Below are 17,237 nucleotides of genomic sequence, written 5' to 3' on the forward strand. Positions count from 1 at the left end.
CGCTCACAAGTCACAAGGCCCAATGCTTGCCTTTATTTTGGGCTTGTTGACCCCATAATATTGCGTCCCTTGCATGCCTTCCAGATCTGACCCACATGGCTGCTCTTATTTATACATACTTTTTATTGTTTTTCTAATCTAACATTAATCATTATCCAATAATATTAACGATGCAAATTTAAAGCTAGCTAGTAGTCCACTCTCCTCCTCAACACTCCATACTGTAACGTGTCATCTACGTAGTTTCTACGTCATTTTCACTTACAGATCAGTATCAATGGATTGTTACTTTGTTAACCACTGTAGGCAGTAATATATTTTTGACTAATTGGCCATTTGGAGCCTGAAGAGCTCTGCTAAACTAACAATTTGCTATCCGAAGAAAAATTGCGTTATAAACGGGAATTTGTTTAAGATTGTGCCAAGTGATGCATTTCTTTGAGAAGAATATAAATATTTTTCATTTATATAAAATTTAAAAGCTAAAGCATAGCTTTAGATATCAAAAAATTAAGATAGTTTCATAAATGTAAATTTGTATTAATTGAATAATGAGTGCAATATATATTTTTTTCTTTTCTTTTTTTATCATTTTACAAAAAAAATACCCTCTTATTCTATCTTCTTGTAGTTTTAACTCAAACACAAATTCTTCTTCACTTTTGTTTTGAAGATGGATTTAATGGTATTTACAACTAATGGATCGAATGACATTTACAATGACGTTCTTCAAGCTAGCATCCATAAACTTTGAAAAGTCCTAAGAAGAACTTCCACCCAAAAGCGTTCAATTTCTCTTTTGACGTCTTGAAGTTGGTGAAAAATGATGAGCGAGGTGCCCTCTATTTATGATGGCTTATGAATCTCACTTCAAATTGATATCCTTCAAGATAAGTAGTGGATTAAGATTGGCTTAAGGTCAAAGAGTCTCACTAGGACTTGTTGCTTATCGGTAATTATCTCTATTTTTTGAAAAATTTTGATAAAAATAATAATCAACAAAAAGTCCCACTATTATTTGTTACCTGTAGATAATTATTGTGGCATATTGTAATTGGTTTAACTAATTTTTTTGTCTACTAAAATACTCTCTGCATCCCTGCATCCCAAATTGTTTGGCCCTGTTAGAAAAACTCAATTATTAAGGGAAACATCATTAACTACCTTATCTCTTTAAAAAAAAGTTAGAAACTTCTTAAATTACCCTTAAACAAATTTGTTTTTCTTTGTTGAAGGGTTTTTTTTTTTTTTTTTTTTTTTTAATTTTAAATTTGAATAAAGATGGCATGTATAGTGGATTTCAAAATTTAGGTTTTTTACCACCGCACACCCTTGGTGGTCACTCTACAAGTATAAATGATTGTAGGGTATGGGGACAAGGGCTAGGGTTCAAGTTTCCAGGAGGGAGTTTCACACACATATACACTTAGATTAGGCTAGAGTAGAAATTCTATCTGGTATAAAAAATAAAAAAAAAGGTTTTTATTTTTATTTTTTTAAATTAAAAAAAATGCTCCAACAAATAAATTAAGGGCATAAAGTGTGTGGGGGGTAAAAAACTATTGAATAAACAATTGGGTTTTAGGCCTGGTCGGTTGGTAACAGTTTGTTTTTGTCAAGGGGGCTACTAAGCCCACGAATCAACCTACACTACAGAGGTCCGAAGAGTTGTCCGAGGATGAATGTCTCCTTGGACAGTTCCGGCGATGACCTTGGGACTTGCCAATAAAGCTAAAGGCAGAATTCCAGAGAAAGCTAATGGGTAAAAGGGTGATTCAGGCACCCTCTAGAAGTAAGGACGTGAGAGAAATATCTAAAGAAAATGCTGCAACTTCCACATTAAAGACCCTGCACCTACCTCCTTGGCGCATTAATGGGGAAATGACCTCTGAATAGTAAAATTCAGCCTTCCTGTTATTGTTTGAAGATTTCAAGAAGGTGTCGGATGGGACAAGTATCTAAGGGGAAGATTTGTATAACACGTGGAGGAGCTAGTAAAGAAAAAGTATATAAGGAGGCAAGAGAGGAAAGATAGGGGGATCTGCACTTTCTACTAAGAAAAAATAGGAACTAAGGATTGTAAACTTGGGCTTGGAAAGAGAATATTTATATGAATCGTTCTCGGCTTACGTCCGAGGATATCTATTTGTCATATTTGTTCATCATTTGCACAGATTGTAACATTCTGGCTTGTTAATCGAACTTCCAACATCCCAAACCTAGACTTCAAACCCATACTCTACAAACTTTATTGTATAAGGCTCATTGGGCCTGAGCTCAACATTTGTTTTTGGGTCCGGGTACAATTGTGCACTTACAAAGTGGATGTTAGTAAATTAATGGTATTTGACTTTTCAAACAGGACATAATTTTGAGACATCCCAAAATAGAATACAAGCCAAAAAAATTTGTGATGGAGGGAGTAGCATTTATTGTTGATATACTTCTATTAAGCCTCATTAGTGGCCATGTTATCGTTTTCTTTCTATCATTTTAAAATATATTTATATAAATATTAATATATGCAATAATGCATTATACTTTTACACAATTTCAAAACTAATTGTAACTTACCAGTCATGATGAAAACATCACTTTTCACTATTTATAACATTCTTCCCGGTGTTTAGTTGTTTTGGTAACAAAAATAACCCAAATACAAAAACCAAATTTAATAAAAAAAAAAACACACACACACACACACACATGGAGATGAAGCAATAAATATACTACTCTATTGTTGTGCCACATCATCCACCTATTTTCAACCTCTTCTTTCTTTTTCTTTCTCTTTTTTCTTTTTTTACTTTTCTTCTCCAAATTCTATTTAAAAAAAAAAAAACACCATTCTTCTCCCTATTAAAGTCTATGTGCTGATTTGTCTTATCTCTTCTATAATCTTGCATAAACTGATTATTTCACCATATTTATATATAATCCTAGGAATCAATATATGTTTTATTGTGTATTTTATGTTGTCCTATGATGGATATCGACCCAAGTACTATAGCATAATATGCATAAAGTGACGGAAAAATATATTAAAAACAATACTAAATCTAAATATATTAAATGCTTATTTAGTAGTATTATATATAAGCATAAATCTTTATGCGTAGCATTTCGGTCCATTCGACCGATTTTGGTTCAATTCGTACAATTTTGGTCCATTCCAATTCACTTTGGTCCAATTCGAACCATTTTCATCCACTTGGATCTATTCAAACTACTTTGGTCCACTTTAGAAAAAATGTTAATCAAACACAAAAAAAATAATCGAATAATAAATTTGTAGAGATAAAAAGATTAAAAAAAAAAACTTGTATAAGTCTTTAAAAAAAAAAAAAGACAATTGTAAGTGCATAATTGCACCTGGACCCAAAGACAACTACGGGCTCAGGCCCAATGAGCCTTAAACAATGAAATTTGTAGAGTGTGGGCTTGAAATCTAGGTTAGAGGTACTGAGAACTTGATAACAGGCTAAAAGTTACAAACACTTGTAAAAAACAAACAATAAATGCAAATAGACCTCCTCGGATGTAAGCCGAGGACTACCTCTGTATTATTTCTCTTTCTATCTTAAAGATTACAATTCTTTCTCTTTTCTTTGTTTCTTGCCCCCTCTCTTCTTTGGCGTTCATCCCCCTTAAATACTTCTTTTCCTGATACTTTATCCACGTGTTGCTCCAACCCCTAGATATTTCTTTTCTTAGTGCCTTTGAATAGTGACTAGAAGTTTCAGTCCTACTGTTCAGGGGTCACCTCCCCATTAATGCGGCCAGGGAGGTAGGTGCAGGGTTTTTAATGTGGAGGTGGCAGCCTTTACATATGATATTTTCCTAACACTGGTGTGTCTACAACATTCAAGGGTTCCCCCTTTTTAACCATTAGTCTTCACAGAGTTGTGCCTTGACCTTCATAATGAAGCTCCAAGTTCTCTTGGGTCCGTTCGAGGAGAAACTCACCCTCGGATGTGTCCTCGGATCCTCGGCGTGTGGGCCAATTCACAGTACTAACAAATTCTTAGCTCAAGAGCAGGTCGGCCCTCCTTGCTATAGTCCAAAGGCTCATATGCCCACTTGGGTCCTTTTACTCCCCACAACAATCTTGAAGCAATTTTTACTTTTTATATATTACACATCATTACAAAATAGTTATATATATTCCCAAGCATCGCATGAGGTTGCAACTAGAAAAAAAAAAAACAAAAACAAAAAAAAGCCACTTATGTAAATGTGTTAATATAATTATTTGTCATGTGTTAATGGGCCAATTAAATGAATTAATATAATTATAATATAAGTCTTTATATAGAATGAATTTATATATAGTTATTTTATAAGTTTTACATATGAATATTTATTTAAAAAAAACTATTGTTTTTGAATATAAGATTCTTCATCATGTTTAGTTGTTTCGGCAACAATTAAAACAAAAACAACCAAAATAAAAATAAATTTATAATGCATACAATCAAATATATATACATATATATAATATTATATAGATGTATAATATTAATGTGTGCTTAAATTAGATGAAATAATTAAGTACTTGTTAATTCACTAAAGTAATATATTCATATATTTAATTATATTAATCTTAAGTAAATTTAATTCACTAAATTTATGCTATGTGTCAAGAGCATTTTAACTTAATTGATTGGCACAAGCTAATGTTACTTATAGAGACTTTCCAAGGTTCAAATCTTCTCATCTCCTATTATACCGTAACTAACAAATAACTTTTTTAAAAATTGCTTTGTAATTAACAAGTGTAATTATAGGGTAAATGCATTTTTTTTTCATGTATTAATTATTCATTGGTGTTTCCCTAATTATTAATGAATAGTAAATTTCTATAATTTTTTTTAAAGAAACAAACTAACTATTAAACACAAACACTTAATTACATTCACATTCTTGCTCCTTGCTCAGATTGAGTAGCTCTTGTAAAATTGAAATAATCTAAAACAAAAGATAAAAGGAAAGCCAATTATGCAATCAATAAGAATATAAAAGATAATTGTGCACTTAAAAGATGAAAACAAATTTTGTCAGTTCACTCAATCAATTATTTTATATTCTTAATTATCCTTTTTTTTAATGACGTGTTATATAACTGAAATTGATTAGCTATTTAAATATTATGTCAAATAGTATGTTATTATATTTGAGACATAATATAATTTCTTACAGAATACTTCAAACTGCCCCACACTGAACATCATCTAGTATAGCAAAAGGGCATTGGAGGTAGGAGTTAAATCACCATCATGGTCCAATATGCATATCGTTGTTTCATCAAAAATTAAAAAAACAATATGCATATCGTTGTATCTAGTAAAATAGAGATCGCTTGTACTTCTTATATGTATATATATTCTATGTGTGTGTCCATTCTATATACAATATGAAGTCTTTTGATTTTAGCTATAAGCAAAATAGAGGGCAAGCACACAATCATCTAATTAATCAGAAGATCTAGAGTATGTCGACGCAGGTGAAACTGTAAAATTACGAATACATAATATGGCTTTTCCTTATTAAGAAGTTAATTAATCCATTGATGTCTTTTGCATTTTTTGAAGGGCAGAAAGTCAATGTGGCTACTGGCTACTGTGGACTATGAAGACGCCATCACTTATATAATTATTTTTATATAAATTTTATTGTTACAGTAAAAAGAGAAGATTTAAATTAATTCTAGATATTTTCATTAGAAACATTAAAAAGTATCAGTTAAAACTAAAAAAAAGTGTTAGAGCTCTCGGCAATGCCATCACTTAGTTATAGATTATAAAACACAAATTGTATAAGTTATTAAATATGAAATATTAAACCAAGAGTCTTCTAGTTGTAATTCAATTGACACTGCAAGGTATTTTCAACAGAGATGTAGCTGCTCCATCAATTACTGAATTTAAAAAAAAAAAAAAAAGAGACTATAATTTAAAATTTTTCTACATGATGTGATGAATGTTGGTGAGACAAGCTGTTCCTAAGTTTATGCAGGAGATGGACAACAATGTATATCAGTCTAGAATTATGACTTACTTTTTTAAGTTAATCATTACAGGCAGTTGGCAAAATTTTATGTTTCTAAGACTTTTTTTTGTTGAGAAATAGGATGATTGGGATCACTTCTATAAATATAAATGTCATCAATATGTGGACATAGCTAGGAGAGATTATTAAAAACAATTATTGAACTATCATATGGCTTTAATTATTCTATAACATGTTTTTATATTTTAATGTGCGATTGCATCACCACACTTTGTTCTTAGCCTCAACAGAGGAGATTTAAATGTTTTTTATTGAGTTTAAAGAGATCACATTTTTTTTTAGCTTTCCAGAATTCTAACGATGAATTAATACTAGTACTTGTTGAGAATCCAAGCAGAGCGTCACAGAGCATTACTCAAAACCCAGTTTCAAACCTCAACGGCTAGTGCTTCAACGGCTAGTTCCAGGACTTGAAGAAGTGTCGCGGAACGGTGTCGTTCTATTTAACAGGTGTACACGTATTTAAATGAAACGATGCGTTTCATTTATGAGGAATTGAACTTATGAATACGGTGCGTTTCATGTAGTGCATCAGCTCCAGGTGGTTAGGCATCAGCTCCAGGTGGTTAGGTAGTTTACAGTTAGTTAGTTAGCTCCTTATTTCCCTCCACATTTCACGGATCAATTCCGTGAATTTAGGAGTTGTTGATCAGGTGGTTAAGAGTACTTTGTATTATAAATACTGTACATTGAGTGTAATAGAAAGTTAAGCAATTCATTTTCTTTTCTCTCAAAGTCAATCAGTCTTGTTTTCTCTCTCGCATCTCTCTCTGTTCTTTTCTTATTTTTCTTCACTGTGTGTGTTCATTGCTTCACAATTTAATCTTCCATAGTGTGAATGCCATTGTTGCATTCTGGAAAAGCTTACATATAGATTCTTTCAGTACTAGTGTTTGTCTATATATAATATATATATATATATATATATATATATATAGAGAGAGAGAGAGAGAGAGAGAGAGAGAGAGAGAGAGAGTATAGATGTTGTTAATGCGTCACTGTAAGCAGATGGGGTTGATCAATAGGTTATATTGCCGTAGCTTCAAATTTATGTATCGTATTTGTTTAAGAATAAGAAGAGTGGCAGAGTTTCCACATTGCCTTCCATATAAAGGTTATGGTATTGGTCACCGTTCGTTGGAATAATTAGGGTATGGTAGAATGTTTGCTAAGTGAAGAAGACATTCAGAAACATTAATTCCCTATCCTCCAAGTCTCCAACCAAACCTACTACCTGTGAGGTCTCAAAACTTCTCTTATATATTTTAGTTTCTTTTTTTCTTCCCTTTGTCATTTTGTTGCTTCTCTAATCTATGGTTGTTCTAACGTTGGTTATGTTGTTTTAAGATACAGCCATATCTGCAATCAACTCCTTTGTTAGGCCCAAGCTCATACATCACTTTCCATCACCATAAAATTGCTCGATCGCCAAACATGCGCATTAATTAGCTGTTTTTCACACATTGACTTTATGAATTACTAGTTGGTTTTAAACTTTTAAATCGATTTAATTGCACAAGGTTAGGAAGACAACTACAGACCATTGACTTTATGAATTACTAGTTGGTTTTAAACTTTTGAATATAATAGGCCACTTTGCGAAATCCCTTTGAAGAAACCTAACTTGAAAACGAGAAGTAAGAAAAAAAGAAAGAAAGACATTTTTAATCTTTTCAAAAAGAAGATAAAAGAAAGCAGAGGCAGGTTGCATTATGAAGAGAGCCAAAACTGTTCACTTGGCAAAAACTACTTCTAAAGCAAGGATGGAACTTTTGTCATCGAAATGTATGGAAAAATCCCCTAATGTACAATTTAATTAATATTCAATTATGAGTTGTAATATACAGATTTTCAAAAGTAAAGTACACTTATCAATAATTTATTAGTTTATGGAATTTACTTTCATTCTACTGTACCATCCCCAAAAAAGGGGGGTACGGTATCCTTTAAATTTGAACCCTTCATTTGGTATTTCTTTAATCTTGACCGTTGGTGTAATTTTAATAGGTTTTGGTTACCGATTAAACAAGTTTCATATATATAAACCAAAAATATAATCTTCATCAAACTTTTCTCCTCTCATGTTTGCTTCTCTACCTCTGCTTGCTCTGTCTCAGTTTGCCTCTCTAAACAAAACCCTCAAATCACAGCTAAAACCATACAAGAATGAGACAGCCGCATAGCCACAACCTCAAATCGGCGGAGCCTCTTCTCATCCAATCCAACTTGTCGGTGCACTTATATCCAATCCAACTTGGCGGCGCTTCAACTCTTCCCTTATGACTTGGCAGCGCTTCTTTTCTGCCATTCTAAATCGGCAGAGCCATCCACAATCTTTAGATTCTCTCTTTACATATGATTAACGCTGATATGGGTTTATATTATTTCTCTAAACTTTGTGGGTTTATGCTATTATTGTTTTGTTTGAATTTCGGTTCTTATATATTTGACAAATTAATCTTTACACCGAAGAGCTTGACAATCCACCATTGATTGCTTGGATCACTACTGCCATGTGAAACGAAATTGTAATAAGATTGCCGATGCTTTGGAAAAGAAATCTCGGGTTGGGCTAGAACTTCAGGTTTGGGTTGAAGACTTACCGGGGATAAGATTAAATTTGGTTGGGAGTGTGGGGAGGACACGATACTATGAACCTATGGACTTAGGAGATTTTTTTTTTTTTCAACCACCTTGGCAGTAAGAACACCAATTTTAGTGTTGGTTTGTGCTATATTTTAGAGTGGGTTTCCAATTTTAGAGTTGGTTTCTCTAGGATGATTGTTGTTGCTTCTAAATATCTGTACAATGTGATTACTAGGTCCTGGGAAACTATAGTCTACTGGGTCTGGGTTGTGAAAGTTTCAATGTCTGGCAAGCCGTGAAGGTTAGAGATACGATATAGTGGTTCGGCTCTCACATGGTTATGTACACATATAGCTAATAACTATGTTTAATATCCTAAACCTTTGTGTCAAGTTGATAGTTACTCTATGTTACAAGGGTAATCTTTGAATGAGGACAACTGAGTTGTGTTTAACAATTTGAATGGTAAGAGTAAGACCCTTGACTAAACATAAGCTGATTTTTGGCCAAAATATATGCAGGGAAGTAGATTTATCCATGGGAGTTTCAAGGTCTTTTATTAACCCATGTCCCATGATAGATATCTATGATATGCTCTTCATAACAATAATATAAACCACGACCCTAGAAATTGCTTCAATAAATATATGATATATTTTCTTCATAAAATACAAGCTAAAGTAACAATTTGACATTTAAGGGCCAAAAGGTGTTAGAAGGAGATGAGATGTAGCTTGGTGCTTAGGGGAATTTCAATGTGGTGTGACTTCCATGTGAAAGATGGAATTGCCAGACTTTTTCCAAAAGCAATGCAAGGCTTGTCCAAATTTATTAATGAACTCGAGTTTTAAGACTTTCCATTATAGGGGCTTTTTCTCCTTGGGTAACTAGGACTAACTGTCTCCTTCTCACATTAACCGTTTTTTGGGTGTCATTGATGTGGAAGGAATAGTTCAGAGGTTGTTGGCACATTTAGAGTTAGATGATCATATTGTCTAGCTGGGTTGAGTATAGGTTAGTGTTCATTTAGTTTTGAGAACATGTGACTACAAGTATCTGCTTTTGCGGAAAATGTGAAATTTTGGTGGGAAGGCCATAGAATGATAGACTCTGCTAGTTTTGTCCAGACAAAGAAGCTTTTCAAAGTGAAAGGTGATCTGAAAAGGTGGAATAAGGAGGATTGTGGAGATATTGATGTGCAGAAAAAAAATTATAGATGAGTTGTCGAGGCTTGATTTAAAGGAGGAGGGTGGCTTGAGTGATGAATGAAGGAGCAAATATGATTTGAAGACCTTGTTAAAGAAGATTGCTTTGACGGAGAAAATGGTTGGAGACAAAACTCCAGGGCATTACAGTTGAAGGGAGGAGATGATAACATGAAGTTTTTTCACAGATTGGCCAATTGGTGTAGATGCTCAAATTTTATTGGTAATATTGATGTGTATGGTGTAGTGTGACTAAAGGTTTGTACAAAGACCCCATTGATTGTCAGCCTAAGGTGGAAGGCCTTGAGTTTGCTGGGATGAAGAGAGTGAATGGCTTGAGAGTTTATCTTATGAGGATGAAGTTCTCTTAGTTTCTAAATCTATGAGTGTGGATAAGGCCCTTTTTCCTCATAGATTCTTTGTAGCCTTCTTCCAAAGATGTTGGCAAGTAATAAAAAAAAGACGTGATGAAGTATTTACATGAGTTTCATATGGAGGGATCTTTTGAGAGGAGGTAAATGTGCTTCACTGATAGCTTGGGTTCCAAAGAAGCTAGGAGCATCTAATATTAGGGCCTGTTCGGTTGTTGACAATTTTTAATGTCAACAATTATAAATTCTTTAAACTCTCAAGAATTAAAATTTTCCAGAGTTGACATTTATGTTATCTGGATATACTTAGATTTTTGAATTTATATCTTATTTTAAAAACACAATATTAGAGAATATAAATTTGAATTATTTAAAATAATCAAATTGAGTACATTTACTTAAGCAATGCTAGTTAAGTGGCTAGGGAGGTTCACCTAAAAGAATAATCATTCTTGGAAGCAGGTAGTGACATTAAAACATGAAGAAGGAGGGGGGATTAGATTTCTAGTTCAATTTGTACAATACATAGGCTAGTAGTTTGAAGGCCATTAGAGAGGGATGATATAGCTTGTGTAGGTTTGTTAGTTTTTGGGTTTGGGGATGTCAAAAGAGTCATTATAATTGGTCCTCCAACTCTAACCTACCATCCTTATTCCCTATTTCAGCTTGCTATGACTAAAAATGCTAGGGTCTAGAAGTATATAGAGATGACAAATGGTTGAGTGCATTGGAATTCAATTTTTGTGAGGCATGCTTAGGATTGGAACTGGAGTCATTCATTAAATTTTTTGAGGTGATGTATTCTACCCAAATAAGTGTGGATATGAAGGACAAGGTGTTTTGGAAATTAAGCAAAACTGGGTGTTTCTGTGTTTGCTTATAGGCTTATACTATAAGGCATTGAGAGAGAACGATGTCTCAGATTTCCCTTGGCAGGAAATTTGGAGGGTGAAGGCTCCTTTGAGGGTGGCTTTCTTTGTGCAGATGGTTTTTTTGGCATCGGCATCGATACTCATTGCAGATATCTTCATGAGACAAGTTATGTTCATTGTGAGTCAATGTGATGGTGCAAACATGATGAAGAGCATGTTGATCACTTGGTCTGCATTGCCTGATGGTGAAGAAGTTATGGTATTTCATATTTGTGGTTTTTGTTGTAAAGTGGGTGATGCCTTAAAGTAGGGAGAGGAGTGCTTCAATGCTAGCGTCATATACCTATTCCCTTTCGAAACAGGGTTTGAAATGTAGTGTCATAGGACCTTTGATGGGCTAGAATTGTACATGAGAGGTTAAAATCTCAATTTGTTGGAATTCTTTCTTTTGGATGTCCTTGGATGGGAGTAGAGACTTTCAAATTTGTGTAATTTCATACTCTTTCTATTCTTAATTTTGCTGGGTTATTTATAGGTACAGTTGTTATACTCCATTTCTTACCCATTGTACTATTTGTAATATTTAGTATTAATACAATTGACTTGGCAAAAAGAAAAACAAAAAGTAGATAGATTCCACAAGAGTCTAGATCTCAAAGTGCGACTTGTCTGGTGAGATGTGGTGCCTAAACTACCATAATCTCTTATATTCCTACTTTATTTCTAGCCTATAATACTGCACTTCTACATCCAAAGCTTATGCCAGCATGTCATAATCTCAGTTATTATATGATATTTTATTTTTTACTTAGGCACCATTAAAATCAAATTTACAATTTTTTCCTTCATAACAGGGACTCCATAAGTGGAAGAGCCTTGATGTAGGACAGATTTGAAACCTCAAAGAGCCTAAGGAATTTCAAATGACCTAATATAAAAACTGTCAAGAAAATGGGAAAAGTTTCATATATGCGCATTGTTCTCAACTTGTGCTTGACAATTGAACTTGTTTGAGGATGTCAAATCTAATATACATTAATAGCTTTAATCAAATCCAGAAATATTTTAAATCAAAATTCAATGTAAAACTGGTTTTGACTCTTAATTTGATCTTTTCTTATTTTTCTTTGGCATTTGTTTCTAAGATTGTCCACAGATGTTTGTCGCAAGAGAAAATCACAGAAGATCGATCACACATGCAATGACTCAGAGAGTCAAGCGGCTCTAGACTCTAGAGTGATATATTTGTTAAGAAGTTATTGTCTTGCAGTTAGAAGCTTTATCTAGTTAGTTTCAACTATAAAATAGTTAATTTTCTTCTTTTGACAAATAGGGGTAGATGTCTTGAACTAAGCTGAGGTGTTTTTAGATTTCTGTAAATGCTAAGGCTAATAAGACATTTCAACAAAATTTCCAGTTCATTTGATGCGCTAGGGCGGTAATGCAAAACACAAATTACCCTGATATAATGTGGAGAACTGAAATATTAATAAAAAAAGAAAAAGAAATTGCCTTGAATTTTGATATGAAAAAAGACTAACTATAAAGCTCTTTCCACCTTTGTGCTACAACAATACTTATGTAAAATACGCCCTTAGCATCAGCATTAGTTGTGCCAAAAATTTAGCAATTTAATACCACAAAAAGCTACTTTATCTATTTTATCATCTCATTTTACAAAGCACTCAACATTAGTGGTTTTATTTTAGTATTTAACACAATAAAATAATATAAACAACACAAGGAAATAATATATCAATTACAATAAACAACAACCACCACCAACACAATAAAATATTATATCTTTTAATAAAAATATTGTTTTTTTTTCTTAAGCACCTGTGCTACAATGCACATGCAAAGAAAGCTGTGCACTATAGCTCAAAAGCCAAAAAATTTGGCTCTGCTTCCACTAATGCATGAGCATTTTGTTATGTTTGGTTAGTAAATTTAGCATTTTAGAAATTTGCCTTCATCAATACTAATGCTCTATTATGTAAATTTATTCAATAAGTGGTCAAACAAGGAAGACTATAAGAGGTGGAAACAAAACCACCTTATTTTGGTATCTCCAATTCTCCACCTCTAAGAAAAAGATCAAAATTCATTTGTGAATCATTTGAGCATAACTCATCACAATTGAATATTCTGGTTATTTTTTAGGTTTCAAGGTCATTTGGTCTTTTTTAGGTTCTAATGGTATTTTGATATGTTTTTAGGTTTTAAGGATATTTTGGTAATTTTAAAGGGATTTGGGGGTATTTAGGTCAATTTTTAGGTTTCAAGGTCATTTCAGTAATTTTTAGGTTATATGGGTGTTTTAGTGTTTTTATTTTTAATTTTCTTATGGCATTACAGTCATTTTTAAGATTCTAAGGATATTTTGGTTATTTTTTAGGTTTCAAGGGTATTTCAATCATTTTTTTTAGGTTTTAGAGCCATTTCGGTCATTTTTTAGGTTTCAAGTGTATTTTGATCATTTTTTAGGTTTTGAGGGTATTTTAGTAATTTTTTAGTTTCCAAGTGCATTAAGGTTATTTTTTAGGTCCTAAAAGTATTTTAGTCACTTTTAGGTTATAAGGTCATTTTAGTCAATTTTTAGGTATCATTTTGGTCATTTTTTAGGTTCTATGAGTATTTCGGTCAATTTTTAAGATTCACGGTCATTTCGGTCATTTTCAAGGTTCTTTGGGTATTTTGGTAATTTTCTTAGATTTCAAGTGCATTACTGTTGCTTTTTAGGTTCTAAGGATATTTCAGTTATTTTTTAGGTTACAAGATCATTTCGGTCAATATTAGGTTTCAAGGTCATTTAGGTTACAAAATCATTAGGAGAAAAGAACTGTCACATGTGATGTTAGAACTGCATAATGTGAGGATGAAATTGTCAAGTGTAAGAAAAAAAGTAAGAGAACCACCAAATGTGACAAAAGAACTGTTATATGTGATATTGGAACCGCACAATGTGAAGATGTAATCGTCAAATATGAGAAAAAAAAGTAAGGGAACCACCAAATGTAAGAAAAAAACTGTCATATGTAATGTTGGAACTGCACAATATGAGGATGAAACTGTCAAATGTGAGAAAAAAGTAAGGGAACCACCAAATGTGAGAAAAAAACTGTCACATGTGATGTTGGAACTACACAATGTGAGGATGGAACCGTCAAGTATGAGAAAAAAGTAAGGAAACATCCAATGTAACAAAAGAACTGTCATATGTAAAAAATTTATAAATTTTCTTTTCTCCTAAAGGGAATTTGGATCTTTAATGTCCAAACTCCACTTTTTTCCTCTCACCTCATCTTCTCTCTCTCTATCTGTCTAAAAATTTGGACTAAGGGTCTGTTTGGATACCGTTTATTACTGAAAACTGAAAATACTGTAACAAAATAATTTTTTAATTTGTGAATAATATTGTAAGACCCAGTTTTAACTTAAAAATTGCTGATTCCGTACTTGCAAGTTCTGTAAACAGCGCATAGTACCCATTGAAAAACACAGCCACACATCTCAAACGCGCAAAACGCACTATCCAAACTCTACCTAAAATAAAACCGGCATAGTTTAATCTAAGTTAGTAATTTTTGTATTTTGTGGATAAGCTCTTAGTTCACAATTTAGTTATGTAAACTTTCTAATTCTTACATCTTGACCTCCTAAAATTTGATTAAAATAAAATGGTTAATTTGTTTGTTTTTGGATGGAACTTCACAATTTCATTTTAGTCTAAACATTAAAGAATTCAAATGTAGCAATTGAAAATGTATGGGTAGTGGGTTGAATTAATTGTGATTAAAACCAACTAAATTGGGTACGGAAATTATAAATTTTCTCTTAACAAAAAATGAATGAGGTACAATACTAGAAAGGATTTCATCAACACCAAAGTAATTAATTAAAATGGTTATTACATTAATCAATGATATCACGAAGCTAGGTTCATATGTAAGAGCACCCAAGTAGATTCAGTTCTTAAAGAGCTGGGGCATGTCTATCTATACATACGTGAGCAATGAGCTTGCCACTGGAAGTCAAGACTTACATATTACATGGTATGATCAGAAGAAGTCAAATTTAAGCCAGTATTGTTGGTTGTTAATCAAGTAATTAAGGAATATTGAAATGTAGTTGATACTATCGGTACCATGTTAGACCATCAAACTTCCTAAACTCTAGAAGTCCCAAGAATGCTAGATAAACGTCAGCTTTGCTCCCTATAACTAGTTGACTGACTTTGCTCCATTATTTGAGGGACGCTTCTGTTTGTCCTCACATTTATAGCCCTTAAGAATTTAGATGTGTGACTTTGGTCATCTCTAATTACCATCAACTAATTAATTGAACACAGTTATTTGTTTCTCATTGTGATACTGTCCTCTCTTTTTTTCCCCTTGTTAGACATGAAACTTATTACATTCTAGCTAGCTTGATATTCATTTGACGTATATTTTATCTTATCAAAAAAAAAGGAGGGACTTGGGAATGACAAGAAGTACTCATTTCAATCTTTATTTTTTAGCTTTCCTAATCCATTATGAGAGAGAGAGAGAGAGAGAGATGCACTAATGTACTAAGAGGTTGGTTTATTCCTCAATTGATATCTAATGTTGGATTACAATCATATATTTATAGGAGACTAGCTCTAATCTCATTGGCCCACATAGCGTCATCATATTGATTATATTATTCATTATATACATTAATAATTCCAACATGTGCTAAATGTGATTAACATGCTTGGAATTGTAACTAATTAAATAACTAAATCTCAATATAACAATTATTATCCATATGCTTGTAGCATTCCTAACAGAGAGAGAGAGAGAACCCACTAGTTGTTGAGGTACATCAAAGGGAACTAAGAACAAACTGAATACTAGGATGAATGAAGAACAGGGATGAAAGCAGACCCTAACGAGTCATGCCTGGTGGAGGAACCGGTGGCGCTGTGGTTCCGCTTTTCATTTTCTGAGCATTGATTGTCCAACCTTTATCACCAAAAAAAAAGAACGAAAAGGATTAAAATAATGAATAAAAGATGATGGATTATTCATTGTTATGGTTGTAAATGGAGGTAATTGTATTTGTACATACCTAAGGTTGGTTCGAGTCCACGGTTTTTGAGCTCGCGATACTCTTGACAAAGAGCACAACAAATGCAAAACTGATGGACACAGCAATCCCCGCAGGGTTCTGGTGGCAAGGAATAGAGGCTTCTCAGTTTGGCTCGGTAAGTCCATGAATACATATTTCCGAGTAACAGATAGGTTCGAGCTGCAGTAAAAAAAGCTGCCATGCACACACAAGATACAACAACATTCAAAATTAATTACTCCATGAGCTTGAACTTTTAGCTTAAAGCACAAATGTTCTTTAATTTGTTACTTCAAGTTGTATATCACAAAACAATAAGTAGAATTTGCTTAATTACATGTTCGTCCCTGGTCCACTATCTCAGCAATGCGGCCAAAGGTGACGATGGGACAGCAGCCGGTAAGCCAACCTTGAGGGGAATGAAAACAATAGAATTTGTTAATAAATATTTGCATATAGTTTTTTCTTTGATTTGTTTGTCGTAGTAAGATGTACCAAATTAATATTAATGTTTGAAAACAATATGGCACACTTCATATAATATTTACTAAATTTTGGTTACATGTTATGCGCCATTATAAGTTATTAAAAACACTCTCAAAAAAAAAAAAAACACTCCAGCTTGGAAATTTGTAAATTATGCATGTTGCACCCCAAATATTAAAAACACTATTTTGATAGGTTTTTTTTTTTTTTTTTTCATTTGAAATAAAACAAATAGAGGATTTCCTTACAATTGGAGGGATCTTCAAAGCAATCATAAAGACCAGTGGACCATTGCCCCTCAGGTGGAGAAGTGTACGGAGCTGGATTGGAGTTCTCATTATTAGGATACATTTTAGAGATGGAAAGATAAGATATCAGCACGAAGAGGATGTCAATTACAGAGCACTATACTACTACAATATTTGCACAATAGTACCCAATGGTGAGTTCACTTCTTATACTGCAAAGCTCCATAGGTTGCCCTTGACTTTGTCAGAGGCTCTCTCTCTCTCTCTCTCTCTCTCTCTCCAGAAGACTTTGTAAGGGTTTGG

General features: G+C 33.1%; 1 protein-coding gene across 1 annotated transcript; it reads right to left on the minus strand.

The window, feature by feature from the left end:
• Positions 1-16,017: 16,017 nt before the first annotated feature.
• Positions 16,018-17,037, minus strand: LOC142627525 (protein PLANT CADMIUM RESISTANCE 7-like). The gene is made up of 4 exons (XM_075801402.1): positions 16,935-17,037; positions 16,538-16,609; positions 16,201-16,395; positions 16,018-16,094 (listed from the first exon to the last, which is right to left on the minus strand). Exons 1-4 carry the CDS (start codon positions 17,035-17,037, stop codon positions 16,018-16,020), a joined length of 447 nt encoding a protein of 148 aa, XP_075657517.1.
• Positions 17,038-17,237: the final 200 nt, after the last annotated feature.

The sequence above is a fragment of the Castanea sativa genome, chromosome 3 (genome assembly GCF_040712315.1).
Source record: "Castanea sativa cultivar Marrone di Chiusa Pesio chromosome 3, ASM4071231v1".
NCBI classification, from domain to species: Eukaryota; Viridiplantae; Streptophyta; class Magnoliopsida; order Fagales; family Fagaceae; genus Castanea; species Castanea sativa.

Coding starts and splice junctions, on each gene's coding strand:
- LOC142627525 (XM_075801402.1), bottom strand. CDS start 17,037: ATGTATCCTAATAATGAGAACTCCAATCCAGCTCCGTACACTTCTCCA. Junction 16,610..16,934: donor CTTTGAAGATCCCTCCAATT/GTAAGGAAATCC, acceptor ATTCCCCTCAAG/GTTGGCTTACCGGCTGCTGT. Junction 16,095..16,200: donor TGGACTCGAACCAACCTTAG/GTATGTACAAAT, acceptor TTGGTGATAAAG/GTTGGACAATCAATGCTCAG.